At 45.0% G+C, this 16,174-nt stretch overlaps 2 protein-coding genes across 3 annotated transcripts; both read left to right on the top strand.

Annotated features, from left to right (window-relative positions):
* Nucleotides 1–1,821, top strand: lrrc3 (leucine rich repeat containing 3). Its single transcript, XM_089002667.1, has one exon. It carries the CDS (start codon nucleotides 192–194, stop codon nucleotides 981–983), a length of 792 nt encoding a protein of 263 aa, XP_088858793.1. The 5' UTR covers nucleotides 1–191; the 3' UTR covers nucleotides 984–1,821.
* A 1,271-nt stretch (nucleotides 1,822–3,092) lies between these two features.
* Nucleotides 3,093–14,297, top strand: LOC148894422 (protein FAM171B-like). Of its 2 annotated transcripts, XR_016115862.1 has the most exons (9): nucleotides 3,093–3,402; nucleotides 10,023–10,256; nucleotides 10,324–10,416; nucleotides 10,491–10,649; nucleotides 11,471–11,641; nucleotides 11,856–11,972; nucleotides 12,069–12,192; nucleotides 12,998–13,934; nucleotides 14,078–14,297. XR_016115862.1 is itself a non-coding variant. In XM_089003256.1 (8 exons), exons 1-8 carry the CDS (start codon nucleotides 3,234–3,236, stop codon nucleotides 13,854–13,856), a joined length of 1,926 nt encoding a protein of 641 aa, XP_088859382.1. In that variant the 5' UTR covers nucleotides 3,093–3,233; the 3' UTR covers nucleotides 13,857–14,002. The 2 variants fall into 2 exon arrangements, 1 of the variants encoding a protein (XP_088859382.1); XM_089003256.1 differs by lacking the exon at nucleotides 14,078–14,297 and having other exon boundaries at nucleotides 12,998–14,002.
* Nucleotides 14,298–16,174: the final 1,877 nt, after the last annotated feature.

Genomic DNA, 16,174 nt, shown 5'->3' with positions numbered 1-16,174 from the left:
TTCTGGAATAAAAGCTTCAAGAAAGTAGCGGAGTTTCTTCAAGCAAAACACGAAACGGATGCAGCATTACCGAATCTGGACTTCTTGCTATTCGGAAAGTGAATGGTGCAGCATTTGGTGGCAATGAATTGTCAAATCAGTTGAAAGGTTGAGCGCTTTTACCCGGGAGGACCCAGGAAGACCCAGGAGCAATGAACCCTTTCGGGGACTTGTCCACTGGGCTCAGCAAATCTTCGATAGGCTCGGCGGTGGTGCGGATTTTGGTCTACGGAATACTTTTGGCAAGCGCGTCAAGTTGTCCCACCGAGTGCCACTGCGCAGAAAAGAGCGGCATGACGGCGGTCCAGTGCGCGTCTCGCAACTTGGACACCATCCCGTCGGACCTCCCGAAGGATACAATCGCGCTCCTGCTGGCCTCCAATCACATCACCAAGATCCCAAACAACGCCTTCCGAGAACTGGGCCAACTCCAGGAGTTGGACCTGTCCGACAACGACATCCAGACGGTGGAGGTGGCGGCCTTTCACGGGCTGGCCGACAGCCTGCGGGACCTGGATCTAGCCAACAATCGCATCCAGAGCGTCCCCAAGGAGGCCTTCGCCCACCTCCGGGCCAAAATCAACCTCTCCAACAACCCCTGGCACTGCGAGTGCGTCCTGCAGGAGGTTCTGCGGGAGTTGCGGCTGGACCCGCCGTCGGTGAAGGACGTGGTCTGCCGCACGGCCGTGCAGGAGGAATACGCCGGCCGCTCACTCATCCAAGTCCTGGACTCGGGCATCAACTTCTGCAACTTTCACCACAAGACCACCGACGTGGCCATGTTCATCACCATGTTCGGCTGGTTTGGGATGGTGATCGCCTACGTAGTCTACTACGTCAGACACAACCGGGAGGATGCCAGGCGCCACCTGGAGTACCTTAAATCATTGCCAGCTGGCTCTCGGGTCTCCAAAGATTTGGACACCATCAGTACTGTTCTCTAACGGGACGTCTCTTCACATTTCAAAGGGTTTTTATTGTGAAATGGTCATTTGGTGCAGGTTCCATCCATCCATCCATTGTCTGCTGGGTCGCGGGGGCAGCAGCTTCAGTAGGGAAGCCCAGACTTTCCTCTCCCCAACCACTTCCTGGCGGATCCCGAGGCGTTCTCGGGCCAGCTGGATGACATAGTCTTTCAAGCGTGTCCTTGGTCATTCCCGGGGTCTTCATGCCCGGAACACCTCATGTGGCTCGTGGAGGAGGTTGTGTTTGCAAACGAGTATTTAAGGAAGATGAAATGAAAAGGAGTAGATGAACAAAATGCAGGAGCTGCTGTAAAGGCAGCCACTCTCGCGTTGCTATCTTGAAGTCAAAACAAACAAAACACACAAACTGCTCCTTAACGGACTTTTATTGTCGGTAAAATATGACAGATACAGTGATGGTAAAGATGCTTTGGTGGTCGAGATTCCTTCATTTTCCATATCACGGTGGACCTCAAGATAGTGGCCTATGGACTGGTTCGATTCTCCATCTTTCTACCTGGGATCACTGAAAACTTTTGGCTGACTTTGTCTCCCTCTGGTGGCGCAAACCAGGGAATGCGAGTCATTGACTTGCTGGAGTTTCTGTTTAGTCGGTCTAAAAATCGGTTTCCTGTCCTGTGAAACTGGGACCATGGGAGATGTATGTTGTCATGTTTTATTCGTGTCACAACGTGTCAAGAAAAATGTCTGAAACCTCAAAACCAACACTATCATACAAAAATGTCAAGAATGTCACGCGACCAACGTGCTGTATTGTTGTTGATAGTGGTGATAAAACGACCGTAGTAGTTTAAAAACAGCATTCGAGTGAAATACGAAGCAGTAGCATGTGGACGAGTTCAATTCTCCATCTTTCGACCAGGAGGAGCTGAAAAAGTTTGGCTGACTTTGTCTCCCTCTAGTGGCGCAAACAAGAAAATGCGAGCCCTTGACTTATAATAATGATAATAATACAGTGCTGTAGTACTACATCCAATTTATAAAGCGCCTTCGTTTAGTTTCGGTTCGGTGGGTCACAACGTGACAAGAAAAATGCCTCCAACTTCAAAATCAAGACGTTCATACAAAAAATGTTCTCCATGGGAACAAAGAAAAGAACCTCACACGGCTGGCGTGCTGTGTGATGCTGGTGATAAAACGACCATAGAAGTTTGAAAACACAAATCGAAAGCGTTGGCGTGTAGACTAGTCTATTAAATATCTCGCTAGCTATCTATTAGCTATCAAGCTACCTTTCGATCTATTTGAGTTATTCTGGGTTGAGTGAACGCTGGCGCATGTGGCTGCCGCTGCTCACCCACAGAAAAAACGTAAATGTAAAGTGACCTTGAGAGCTTTGAAAGGCGCTTAGAAATCAAATGTTTTGAAAATCCAGTCTTAGAAAAATATATATGCCTGGAATTAAACCGGAAGTCAGCCATTTTAGGAAAATTTCCATTTTTTGACCATTTTGAAGTAAAGATATACTCCATATGTATAAAAATTACTTTGAAATCCATAGAATTAAAAATATATAAAGTATATACACAGTATATGTACATTTTAATTAATGCTATATATTATTTTTATTTACCCATTAGCTAGCTAGCTATTTTTCTAGCCATTTGAGTTACTTCGGGGTTGGGTGAACGCTCGCGCATGTGGCTGCCGCTGCTCATCCACAGAAGAACTTTATCCTGTGACTGTAGTGACCTTGAGAGTTTTGAAATGTGCTTGTAAATGAAAAAAGTGTATTATTATTATTATTTATAATAATAATAATAATAATAATAATAATAATAATACTCCATCTTTCGACAACGTTTGGCTAACTTTGTCTCCCTCTAGTGGCACAAACGATGAAATGCGAGTCATTTTTTTTATTCATGTCACAATGTGTCAAGAAAAATGTCTTCAACTTCCAAATCAACACTTTGATACAAAAATAGTATCAATAGGAACGAATAAAAGAACGTCACAGTAATTTGAAAACAATTCGAATGAAATAGAAAACGTCCTCGTAAAGACTGGAGGGGGTTTCGTGCCGTTACCCCCACAGCCTCCTTCTATTGGTTGCGTCCAGCGAAGAATACGAATGCCCCCCGAAGAAGTTACTGAAGACGTTTGGGTGTTCGTTTTGGGGCTGGGGGCGTTTGTTTATCTTCTTCTTAGTCTTTTTCTTCTTCGTTTTCTTTCTTCTTCTTCGTTTTTTTCTTTCCCTCACAAAACATGTTGGTGTCGTTTTTGCTCTCCGCTGTGATTTTGTACGAGAGCGAAGCGACCAACGAGTTGGCCCCCACCGAAGCCGGAACCAAAGTGCCGACATCTCGCCTGCATGTCGATGAGGAGGACGATGGCAGCAACTTTTCCCAGCGGCGACTCGTCGAGCCCCCCGCCGGTTCGTATTTTATTTTTTTTCGTTGCATTTGCTCCACGAGCAATGGCTCCTTCCCACAAACATACGTCCACATATTATTTCTGATTCATTTACGAAAATGACATTGTTTAATCGATAAATATCTGTGCAGTACTCCATTCTTTTATTCTTCATTCATTTGGCTCAAGGACTACATTAAAAAGTGTTTTTAAAAGGCTATCGAAAAACAACCTTAAAAATTTCAATATTTTATCGAACAAAACAACCACTTTCCTAAATTAATTAGGAAACATTCCACGGCATATAGTCTATATTTAGTTTTAAGACTCGCTCTGAATATTCAGGAAGGCTTGTTTTCGAGTTGATGACAATGCCTGACGTGACGTCACGTCTGGAACGCCCCTGACTGAGAAAGCGACACACAATGCATTTTGGGTACTGTGGTCTGAAAACTTCATGTTGATCCTTGTTGATGGCGAAATTAGAAGGAAAACACATAAATAACGTGATGGTGAATCGTTGTGTGTTGCACCAAGACTACTATTTGATACTAGTTGACAAAAATTCCCAGCAGTCAAATCAGCCCATTTTCAACGGAGCTTGGGCGCCATCTTGTGCATTTTCTGGGACGCTACATTGGAGTCCTGACGGCTCGAATTGATACGGGAGGACTTCTTTAATCGATTGCAAACATTTATGCTTTCCTCTTCAGAACTATTGGAATCATATTCATAACTGGATGAGTAACAAGAAAGCATCTTCTCTCAATCTGAAGCCATTGTTTTGATTCTAGAGCAAGGCAAGATGTCCGTCCTGGCATGATGTCACAAACAAGGGGGCGGGATCTTCTGAAACTCCCATTTCCGGGGTGATTTTGAAGTAGTTTTGGGACACATTAACTCATTTTAATTGGTGTTTTGCATTTGACAAAAAATATCAGCCTGCGTGTTTTGGGTATTTTAAATGCTATAAAACGTTTTTCTGATATCAGTTAAGGAACAAAAAAATGGTGTCGGTTGTCCTTTCAATGACTGTATTTATTTCAATGTTTCTTCACGCATACCATTAAATCATAAATGTATTTGTTGTTCCGCCATCGTGGACGAAGGCGGAAGTAGATGCCGAAACATGTCAGGTATTTGAACACCGACAATACAATGTCTGTAAGATAAGAATCTGTTTTAAATTACATAAATGTATTTGTTGTGAATCAAATACAGGTAACATCCGACTTACGACCGGCTCGACTTACGACCACCCGCACTTACGACCACAACCCCCAGACCCTATTAAAAAAAAAACATTCTACGCCTGGCGCCGCAACTCGCTAGCAGGCCGGCAATGCGTACAACAATTTTGGCCAGCCAGCCAGCATATCACTCTCGCACAGCAATCGACCGTGTAATGGCACCCAAGGGGGGAGTTAGCGAGTCATTTAGCCTCCGATTCTCTATTCAACATTTTGAATGGATTTCGACTTACGACCATTTTGACTTACGACCGTTTGGTTGGAACGGAACCCGGTTGTAAGTCGGATGTTCCCTGTATTTGGCAAACGTCCGTTTCCGTTATCCTGATGGAAAACACTTATTTGCATTAAATCATAGTCTCATGGGCTAATGAGTAGAAATCAGTCCAATTTGAAAATTACTATCAAGTTTGTTTGTTTGTTTTTAACACATTCACTGCCAGACGTGCACAAATATGTCCACTCCATTGCCAAGGTTTTTGTCATTGTCACTTGAATTCCAGGAAACCAAAGAATATCAAGTCTTAGGACGACATAAACATGTAATACAGCGTTAAAAACCTTAACCTCTCTTCTTTCATCAGAAAAAAAGAGTTAATTCCTAAATGATATGAGTTATATGTGCTTGAAATGAGGGCAGCTGTCCAAAATACAATGCAATACATACATATTTGATTATATAATAATAATAATAATAATAATAATAATAATAATAATAATAATAATAATAATAATAATAATAATAATAATACATTTCATTTCTAAGTGCATTCATTTCAAGTCACACCATCAGTTCTTCTATGGTTTAGCAGCGGCAGCCACACGCGCCAGCGTTCACTCATCCCGGAAGTAACTCAGATAGATAGAAAGCTAGCTAGCTAGCCAGCTATTGGATAGCGAATAAATAGCTAATAGACAGCCAGATAGCCAACAGCCAAACAGCTGACAGTCAGCTGTACAGCTAATAGGTAGATAGCTAATGAATAGCAAATAAATAGTGAATATATATCTCCAGATAGCCAAGAGCTAGCCAGCTAGACCTCTTACAGTCAGGTAGACAGCTAATAGCTCGCTAGCTAGCTAATGGATAGCAAATAAATAGCGAATATAGATACAGCTTACAGTCAGCTAGACAGCTAATAGCTAGCTAGCTAATGGATAGCAAATAAATAGCGAATATAGATCTCCAGATCCAACAGCGAGCCAGCTAGACAGCTTACAGTCAGCTAGACAGCTAATAGCTAGCTAGCTAATGGATAGTAAATAAATAGCGAATAAAGATACAGCTTACAGTCAGCTAGACAGCTAATAGCTAGCTACCTAGCTAAGTACACAAACTGAGTTGTTCAAGAGAAAGTCAACCAAAAATTGTCTTGAAAATAATGCATTCCGTGCAGGTTTCTGAAATATGAGTTGACCCGTTTTTAGTCTTCTGGCAGGGCGGCCATTTTTAGAATATTAGCTGGGGTTAGCGCCTACTATATAAGGCTTTAACAACAGCTGAAGCTGGAACAAAGCGATAACATGGAATAAAGGGAAATGCTGCCCCTTGTGGAAGTGTAAAAAAATGGCCAGAGGCCATGGCCAGTGCTTTATTGGCACCCAAACAAGAAAAAACAAAACCTGAACACATTCAGGAATGGCGCTCTACGTCACATTTTCAATTACAGAATACATTTGTGAATAGCAGTGAATGAGTTCAATAAAAATGGACATTTTATCAGCTCAACCCCCCCTGCCATTGTCACGTATGATGGCTCTCATTCGTGAAGAGTCAGTGTGAGTTTTGTCTTCAGCCAGTGAAATGTATGCACCATGGCATTGAGGTCAGGTGACCGACTCCCGTTGCGTAACACTGCGCTTCTCTGTGCCTTGAAAAAGTCTCTGGCGGCCTGTTTGCCCCGGGTGCTTTTCTATCTTTGGCTCTCTGCCTTTTCACACCAACGTTTCAAAGCAACTTGTATAAAACGGACCCTTGCGATTGGCTTTTTTAGACCCACTTTCTAAATTAGCTTCAAACTGCCACCAGATGGCGACAAAGTTGCATCTCTCCCTGAACTGGGGCCTAAAATACAAACTACAGTGACACCTCGGTTTACGAACCCCTTGCCTTACGAACTTTTCGGTTCATGAACGTTAACTTTATGAAAATTTTACCTTGGCATACAAACTATTTTTCGGGATACACACGAATCGCCATAATGAGTGATGCGTCGTTCACAAACGAGCCCGTTCTAACAAGAACATGGCAGCCGACTGTTTTTGTCCTGTATTCCCCGCCTCCAGTCTTCGGTTAAAGCCACATGATTGGTCAAGAATGCAGCAGTGAGGGTAGGTGGTTTAAACATTAAAGAGACAGGCAGACGACAGAGAGAGTGACACAATGGATAGAAAACAGTGAAATTTGGACTGGTTTCAACTTTGATAGTTCAAAGGCAGAGTGTAGACTGCAAGGTTAACATTGCCATCAATCAGGCTCCACAAATAACCCGCACAAGCCATCTGTGCACTTGATGCAAAAAGCTATCAATCCAGGTAAACAGAACACAATTGATGAGGAACAAGATAAAATGATCGCAGAGAAAGCACCTACAAGGTATCATTCCTCAAGATGGTGAAAAAAGAAGGCTACATTTCTCATCAAGTGTTTAATGCTGATGAAACCGGCCACTCCATTCCATCAAGCCATCAACGACCATCACAAAGGTAAATAAAACGACTTTATTATACAGTATAGTTTATTTCTTTAATTATAATACCACGGCACATTTATTATACATAAAATAAGGTATATTTTGTGTAGTTTTAAGGCTTAGAAAATTAAAAAGTAGAAAATTGGGTTTTATGGGGACCTGGTAATGGATTATTCTCATTTTAATGGTTTCCTACGGGAAATTAATTTTTGGGATATACACTTTTCGCCTTACACACACTGTCTGGGAACCAATTAAGTTCGTAAGCCAAGGTATCACTTCATTGTCAACAAATGGTGAGTATAGTTTTTGCTTTTTTTGAATGTTGCTGTGCCGATGACCATGTTGTGTATGGGAGCCTTTTACTGAGTGAGTTGCTTGTTCTTTAGCCACAAAGGGACATAAGTCTTCTTGAGCCGGTCCCAAGCCCGGATAAATGCAGAGGGTTGTGTCAGGAAGGGCATCTGACGTATAAGCTTGGCCAAAACAAACATGAGGATCAAACCTCTAAAGATGGAGGACACTGATTTGCTGTGGCGACCCCTTGAAGGGAAAAGCCGAAAGGAAAAGAAGATTTAGAAAACTTTCATTCATAATTTATAGTCCGGTGCCACTTATACACCGGAAAAGGTTTGAAAATATACCATTCATTGGGGGTGCGCCTTGTACTCCGCTGCGTCTTATACACCAGAAAGTACGGTAGACTGGTGCCTTCTGGTTTTTTCTTCAGGATACAAACCCTGATTCACTTTTTTGGGGGGGTTTCACTCGTGAAAAATAAGACAGGATTCCTGAAAATTAGTTTTAGCGTGCACTGCGATGCATATTTTTGGAATGATGAGTAGCCTCCCCAAACATTCAGTGGCCATTTCCTAATCACGACGTTGGCCCAAAAACGGCAAGGCCTGTGCACCAATCACACTTAAGAGCCATTTGGCTTTAGCTCGCCTTGTTTTTTTTCCTCTTTCTGTGGAATGTACGACCTAATTCCGACATAAACATGGCTGTCCATGTTTATATCAGCGGGAGTGGGCCAGGCTTTGGTGTGCGCGTATATGTGTGTGTGTGAGTGTGCGTTTCAAGAGCTAAGTCGACTGGTGCCCATCTGTTCGGACTGTCTGGTGGTCACGCGGAACCGCCCGATGGTGATTGTGTTCCCTTTAATAGCGTTTGTGAAAATGGCTTCGCTGGTTCGCCGGAACTTTCAGACGATTTGAAATTGCACGAATGTTGTGCATTTGCGGCTCAAAGCGACACAACACAACACGAGGATCCATTCCTCATCCACATCATTGGCCTCACATGTCCCGTTTCAATCCTCGTCATAAAGCGCTTTGCCGCTTTGGCCAAATGGGGGAGATTATCGTAATCTGGCACGGGACACCCCTGTTTCACATTTATCCAACCCTCACCCCCGCACCCAAGAGCCTCCTTATGTTGATGATGGTCGCTAGCAACAGTCTGGGTTTTCCAACGTCTCAGTTCTTGTCCGATTCGGTCTTTGATCAAAATTTCGGCGTTTTTAGGACCGAAAACGGATTCTCGAGCAAACTGAGCGCACCTGAATGCACCGCTCGACTCCCCTCCGCTTCCTTATACAGTGATACCTTGGTTTACGAACTTAATTGGTTCCCAGACAGTGTAAGGCGAAAAGTGTATATCCCAAAAATTAATTTCCCATTGGAAACCATTAAAATGAGAATAATCCGTTCCCAGGTCCCCATAAAACAGAATTTTCTACTTTCTAATTTTCTAAGCCTTAAAACTACACAAAATACACCTTGTTTTATGTATAATAAATGTGCTATGGTATTATAATTAAAGAAATGATCTGTACTGTATAATAAAGTTGTTTTGGATTGGATTGGATATGCCTTTATTAGTCTCACAGGTTATTTACCTTTGTGATGGTCGTTGATGGCTTGATGGAATGGAGTGGCCGGTTTCATCAGCATTAAACAGTTGATGAGGAACGTAGCCTTCTTTCACCATCTTAAGGAATGATCCCTTGTAGGTACTTTCTCTGTGATAATTGTATCTAGTTCCTCATCAATGGTGTTCTGTTTAGCTTGGTTGCAGTCTACTCTGCCTTTGAACTATCAAAGTTGAAACTCTCTCACTGTCGTCTGCCTGTCTCTTTAATGTTTAAACCACCCCCCTTACTGCTGCGTTCTTGACCAATCATGCGGCTTTAACCGAAGACTGGGGGCGGGGAATAGAGGACAAAAACAGTCGGCTGCCATTTTGTTGTTAGAACGGGCAAGTTCGCGAACGACACATCACTCATTGAGGCAGCTCCGTGTACGAAAGAAGTGTGTATGGCAAAGTAAATTTTCAGAAATGTTACATTTGTAAACCGAAAAGTTTGCAAGACAAGGGGTTCGTTAACCGAGGTATCACTGTACGTACTTCCTCGTGTCTTATCTCATTGTAACCGACGCATTCGTGTTGTTGAAAATGTTTTTTTAACTAGGAAGCAGACATGTTTGGTTGAGATCAAACACGCAAATGCTGTAAAATAGTTAAAAAAGTGCTTTTAAAGACCTGTTTTCTGGATTTGGAACGGATTACATTTTTTTACATTGATTATAATGGGAAGTGGCGCTTTGGTTTTTGAACAAATCATTTTTCAAATAGGTTTCTAGAACAGATTAGGGTGGGGAAAAAAACTATATTTGACTGTATCATCTGCCCCGCAGGTTCAGAGTTCAACCTGAGAGTGCAGGTCGCTGACAGGCTGACCCATCAGCACCTGAGCCAAGCCGAGGTGACCCTTTACGTCAACTACACCAGAACCAATACGCTTCTTACGGGGGAGGACGGCGGCGTTTTACTGCGGGTCCCATTCCGCAGCGGCTCACCCGTCACAGTAACGGCGTGCCGTAACGGCTACTTGTGCGCGGCGCTTCCCTATGCGGCTATCAAAGCACCAAGTAAGATCGCCCGAGTCGCATTGAGCCGAGCCGGTCTTCCCGACGGCAACGCTTCGCTTTTTCTCAGTTTTTTCTTCAGTGACCGTGCCGCTCGTGCGTCTGACGCAAGGAAACATCTGGCTGTTTGAAGACTCTCTACTGATCGCCGACAAAACCTCCGGTGAGGCGGCGGCGCTGTTTCGTGATTGCGTCGCTGACAATGCCATGAAACCGTTTTGGTTGATGGTGCCTCAGATACGTCGGCGGCGTCCGTTGTCCAGTTTCCTCGGAGTCTGCTCAACCTGACCCAGGGCGGTGACGTCGCGTCTTTGAAAGCCTACCTGACCATCCCCAAACCAGTTTCCGGGGAGGGAGGCTTTCCGAAGACGGCGGGCGTCGTGAAGACTGCAGCAGGTTTTTACAAAGTCGTGTTTGGTTGGAATCGTGGCTGTTTTCTTAAATGACAACCAACACCATTTTTTTTCTTTCCTAACTTACATCAGAAAAACGTTTTATAGCATCTAAAATACCCAAAACATGCAGGTAGTCTAATGCAAAACGCCAATAAAAAATGAGTTATAGTGTCCAAAAACTACTTCAAAATGACCCCAGAAATTGCCAGTTTCAGAAGGTCCCGCCCCCTTGTCCTTGATGTCACGCCAGGACGTCTTTGCCTTGAATTTTTTGCCTAGAATCAAAACAATGGCTTCAGATTCGGAGAAGATGCTTTCTTGTTACTCATCCAGTTATGAATATGATTCAAATAGTTCTGAAGAGGAAAGCATAAATGTTTGCAATCGATTAAATAAGTTTTTCCGTCTCATTTTGAGGTGTCTGGACTCAATGTACCTCCCAGAAAATCCACAAGATGGCGCACAAGCTCCGTTGGAAATGGGCTGATTTGTCTGCTGGGAATTTGTTCAACTAGAATCAAATAGTAGTCTTGAACACACAACGATTCACCATCGCGTTATTTATGTGTTTTCCTTGTAATTTTGCCATCAACACGGATCAACATGAAATTTTCAGACCAAACAAAGTACCCAAAATGCATTGTGTGTCGCTTTCTCAGTCAGGGGCGTTCCAAACGTGACATAACGTCAAGCATCGTCATCAACTCGAAAACAAGACTTCCTGAATATTCAGCGTGTTGGTTGTCCATTAAAGCCTGGTTTTCTATCTCATTGATGTTCCCCCCCTGTCCCCTGTGGCCTCTGTATTTTTGGCTGCCCAAGGGTACACCGGCGTGGAGTTGAATCCGGCGGCGTCCGTGAGCGTGCGACTGTTCTCCGGAGACGCCGAGCTGCATATCCGCGGTCCCATCCAGATCAGCCTAACACTTCCCGACAACTGCGGACTGCGCTCTTCAAACGCGCTGCCGGCGTGGTTGTATAACCGGACCACCGGTGGGTCGCTCGGGTAGATCGTTTAACGGGAGATGCGGTTTGGATTGGATGTCAGCAGATAAACCGGACTCTGTAGTCAGTTTCGTGTTTATTATGTTTGTTAAAGTTAAGTGCCTCGCACGCTGGGTCAGAGAGGACAGTCATTTCGTCTGTGCTGTATGTCATGCATATTAGCATATTTGACCATAAAGCTGACTTTGACTTTGTGATTCAGGTGGTTGGATGCGACGGGGTTTGGGGACGGTGGTGTCGCAAGGTAGAAAACTGACTTGGACATTCACTGCGCCTCAACTCGGTGACTGGATTGCCGCGCCGGTGCCAACCGCCGGAGGTAAAGCGCTAAGCTAACGAACGCCATGCGGCTTTGATATGTCACCAGAATGACAAAGTCTCAACTTCACCATCTGGAATGTGTGTCAATCTTCAGATGTCTTTGGATCCGCCATCTTCCGTGACTTTTTTGTCCAGTATTCCTCTTTACTGCTGGTCGTCTTCGGAGGAACGCTTTGCATGGTCGCTTGCCTTCTCGCCGGATTCATCTATTGTCACGGGTAAGGACGGCTCGTCATGGCCCAGTGTCACGCTCGACTGGATGAAGCCGAATCCAAAATTGCATTTAAACAAGAAACTTTATCCGGTCCATGGAATTCACTTGCTAGTTTGCCCGTCGCTAGCCTCCGTATTTATTGTCACATGCTAACGCTATTAGCTAAAATAGAGGTGTCCAAGTCATTTCTTGCCGCGGGCTACATTGTAGTTAAGGACATTTTGGTTCAGACTTTAACAAGCATCATGGCACTTGACATGCTTGATTTGCTTTAGTGGGCTGAATAAAATTATGTGGTGGGCCAAATTTGGCCCCCGGGCCTTGAGTTGGACACCTGTGTTGGATCAATCCAGATCAATCCAGCTAGCTGGTTGATCGATAGCGAGCTCGATCCCTCGCTAGCTCACTAACTAGCTAGCTCAATAGCTGAGCATGGAATTCCTCAAATTTGATTTGCCTTCGCGGACCGAATAGAATGATGTGTCAGGCCGGATTTGGCCCCCAGGCCTTGTCATGGACACCCGTCATGTAAGGGATTAGCCGGCAAACTGAGTAGAAAAAGAGCTAATTTGCGCACTAGCTAACTCATTCCCTAGCTACAGTAGCTCGCTAGCTAACTCGAACCCCACCTAGCTCTCTAGCTAGTTAGCTCAATAGATGAGCATGTAATTTCACAAGTTTGATTTGCTTTTGCCGGCCGAATAAAATGTTGTGGTGGGCCAGATTTGGCCCCCGGGCCTTGACTTTGACACCTGTGTGGTAAGGCGGCCGGAGATATTTTTAAGTCTTGTCGCTGTCTTCTCTCAAAGCTCGACGAGCCGAACTAAGGCGACACGCACGAAGGCGACGCACACGCTACCGCTGACGACTAAAGACCAATCCACCGCGACGGGCAGCAACGAAGACATCCACCGATCGTCTCCGCGTCAGTGCGCCGCGAAGCACTTGTTGACGCAAAGGAGGCTGGACCAACACGTCACTGTATCGCTAGTGAACGGCAACGGCGTTCTCGGCAATCACAGCGCCGGCGCCGAACCCCACGACGCGATTCCTCCGAGCGCCGTTCCCGCGTCGCCGACCGTCGCCCTGATCTATTACGACCAGCCGGTTGCCATTCCCCATCCGGCGGCGTTTTTCCAAGCCAGCGACCAAGCGCAGCGCTGGAGTCGATCGGAGGTCTTGTACACAGGTGGATCAGAGAAACCGAGGGAGGAAGGTTCCCCCCTGAACGTTTCACGAGGGTCTTCAGGATCTCGGAACCAAGTAGGGAATACCGAAAGACACGCCGACAGCTCAGAAAAAGCTCTGGTCCAGGCAACTAGAGTCCAATGTGGCCTCCTTGAATCCGCATCAGTTCCGGAAACATTAAGCAAAATGGTGAGCGGTCGCCATTCCATGGACGCCGCCTCCGAACTTTCCAAGGTGCCCCCATCGCAGCCTCCCCGGGCCTGGTTTGTGAGTCTGGAGGGTAAACCAGCAGCCGAGATCCGTTACGCCGTCGCTGAGCAGCGACAACGAAGAAGAGCGACGGAAAGTCAGGAGACCAGTTTGGATTCAGGCGTAGACATGATCGAGACCAACCAGGTCGGCGCCAGGAGAGTCATCGCTCTGGAACGGAGCGCTACCTTTGTCAAGAATGCATCAAGCGGCAAAACCCCATCCAGTTGAAATCCAGACGTGATCCGTTATGGGATCGACATTCCCGAGTGGATTCTGTTTGAACAATCTTCGAGGAGCTTCTTGGAGGTTTCTATCTTATTTCTTGCTGACCTTCGTTCTTCTCATTTTTGTCATCTAATAAATGAAATGTGTCTAATAAAGCTGCCTCGCCTGGTTTCTCTTTGTTCAACTTAAGACGTCTTGAAGAAGGTAGCATTTTTTCTTCGTAGGGTTTGGATCTGAACTGTGTTTTGGAAGAGTAACCACTAGAGGTCACACTTGCACCAACTTGGTTTCTTGGATCTGAAGTTGATCAGCCAACCTCTTTGGATGGATACACCCACGTCTCTTCTCGCCAGGAAAGGTATGAAAAGGTGTAGAATAATAATTAACTATCAAGATGGCTATCTAGCTCGATCCCTATCTATCTAGCTTTATATTGTATATCTATGTAGACCTATCGCCCTCTCGCCAGCTATCTCTAGTGGGCTATCTCTAGCTGGCTATCTCTTAGCTGGCTATCTCTAGCGAGCTATCTCTAGCCAGCTATCTCTAGCGGGCTATCTCTAGCCAGCTATCTCTAGTGAGCTATCTCTAGCTATGTATCTCTAGCTCGATATCTCTAGATAGCTATCTGTAGCTAGGTATCTCTAGCGAGCTATCTATGCCGAGATATCTCTAGCTATCTATCTCTAGCGGGCTATCTCTACCGGGCTATCTCATGCGAGCTATATCTATCTCTAGCTGGATATCTCTAACAGGCTATCCCTAGCTATCTATGTCTAGCGGGCTATCTTTAGCGAACTATCTGTAGCGAGCTATCTATCTTTAGCTATCTACCTCTAGCTATCTACTACTAGCGGGCTATCTCTACCGAGCTATCTCTAGCTATCTATCACTAGTGGGCTATCTCTAGCTGGTTATCTCTAGCTGGCTATCTCTAGCAGACTATCCCTAGCGATCTATCTCTAGCGACCTATCTCTAGCGACCTATCTCTAGCGAGGTACCTCTAGCGTGCTATCTCTAGCGTGCTATCTCTAGCGTGCTATCTCTAGCCAGCTATCTCTAGCTATCTATCTTTAGCTTGCTATCTCTAGCTTGCTATTTCTAGCGAGTTATCTCTAGCTATCTGTCTCTCGTGAGCTATCTCTAGCTATCTAGCTCTAGCTGGATATCGCTAGCAGGCTCTCACTATCTATGTCTAGCTAGCTGTCTCTAGCGAGCTATCTCTAGCGAAATACCCCTAGCTATCCCTAACTATCTATATCTAGCTATCTATCTCTAGCTATCTACCTCTAGCGTGCTATCTCTAGCCATCTCATGCCAGCTATCTCTAGCCAGCTATCTCTAGCTATCTATCTCTAGCTTGCTATCTCTAGCGGGCTATCTCTAGCTGGCTATCTCTAGCAGGCTATCTCTAGCTGGCTATCTCTAGTGAGCTATCCCTAGCGAGCTATCCGTAGCTAGCTATATCTAGCTGTTTATCTCTATCATATCTCAAAGAAACGCACAAAGACGTCACATGGCGGCCTGGTGTGCACAATACAAGACAAATGTTGCTCATAAAGTTGGAATGTCCTTTTGCGCTCGGCCTGCAAATGCAGAGCAGCTGTTTCCCGCGGCGCTTCAAGTTGAACGTATGTCACATTGAATGCGAATTAAGTCTTCTGACTTTCCAACTTGGTCGTTTATCTGCCATATTCCTTGATGTGATTTTCGTTTATGTATTTTGGTCGATGTTGCTTGACGTGAACCCTGTTTGTGTCTCGCTAAGGTTTGGGAATGAAAGGATATCCGTGTGTGTGTGTGTGTGTGTTACGGTTGAGTGAAAGTTGGTGTGGGAATGCGACGGCAGTGCACGGCTGAAAGCGCTGCAAGCCGAGAATCGCCGTTATTTTGTTTGACTGTGTTTCTCCCATGCGGATCAGACTGCGGAGGTCTCGTTTGTCCCGATGGACCACCGCTGCCTTGTAGACAAACAAGGTGACACGGGTCTCAGCTGCGCAAATAAAAGGAAATTCTTTCCGATGCCGTGTTGGGATTCGCCGTGTTTGGGCTTCGCCGCCTGAATGCCGAGAGATTAAGGGTCAAGCTTTGGCCACAACGGTGGACGGCCAATAGATTAAAATAGGAAGTAGAGCCCCATTCCAGAATTTATTGGGGTTTTGGGGTTTTTTTTCATGCTTGGGTAAAGCGCTGACCATGGTTTCTGGCAATGTTTTTTTTCCATAAGGGGACAACATTTCCCTTTTTTCCATGCTAGCGCTGTGTTCCAGTTAAAAAAAAACATTGCCAGAAGCCAGTCAAAAGAACAAAAAAAAAAACC

This window comes from Hippocampus bargibanti, linkage group LG08 (assembly GCF_051943395.1).
Source record: "Hippocampus bargibanti isolate YZ-2025 linkage group LG08, ASM5194339v1, whole genome shotgun sequence".
NCBI lineage: Eukaryota > Metazoa > Chordata > Actinopteri > Syngnathiformes > Syngnathidae > Hippocampus > Hippocampus bargibanti.
This window is presented reverse-complemented; position numbering and strand designations above follow the sequence as displayed.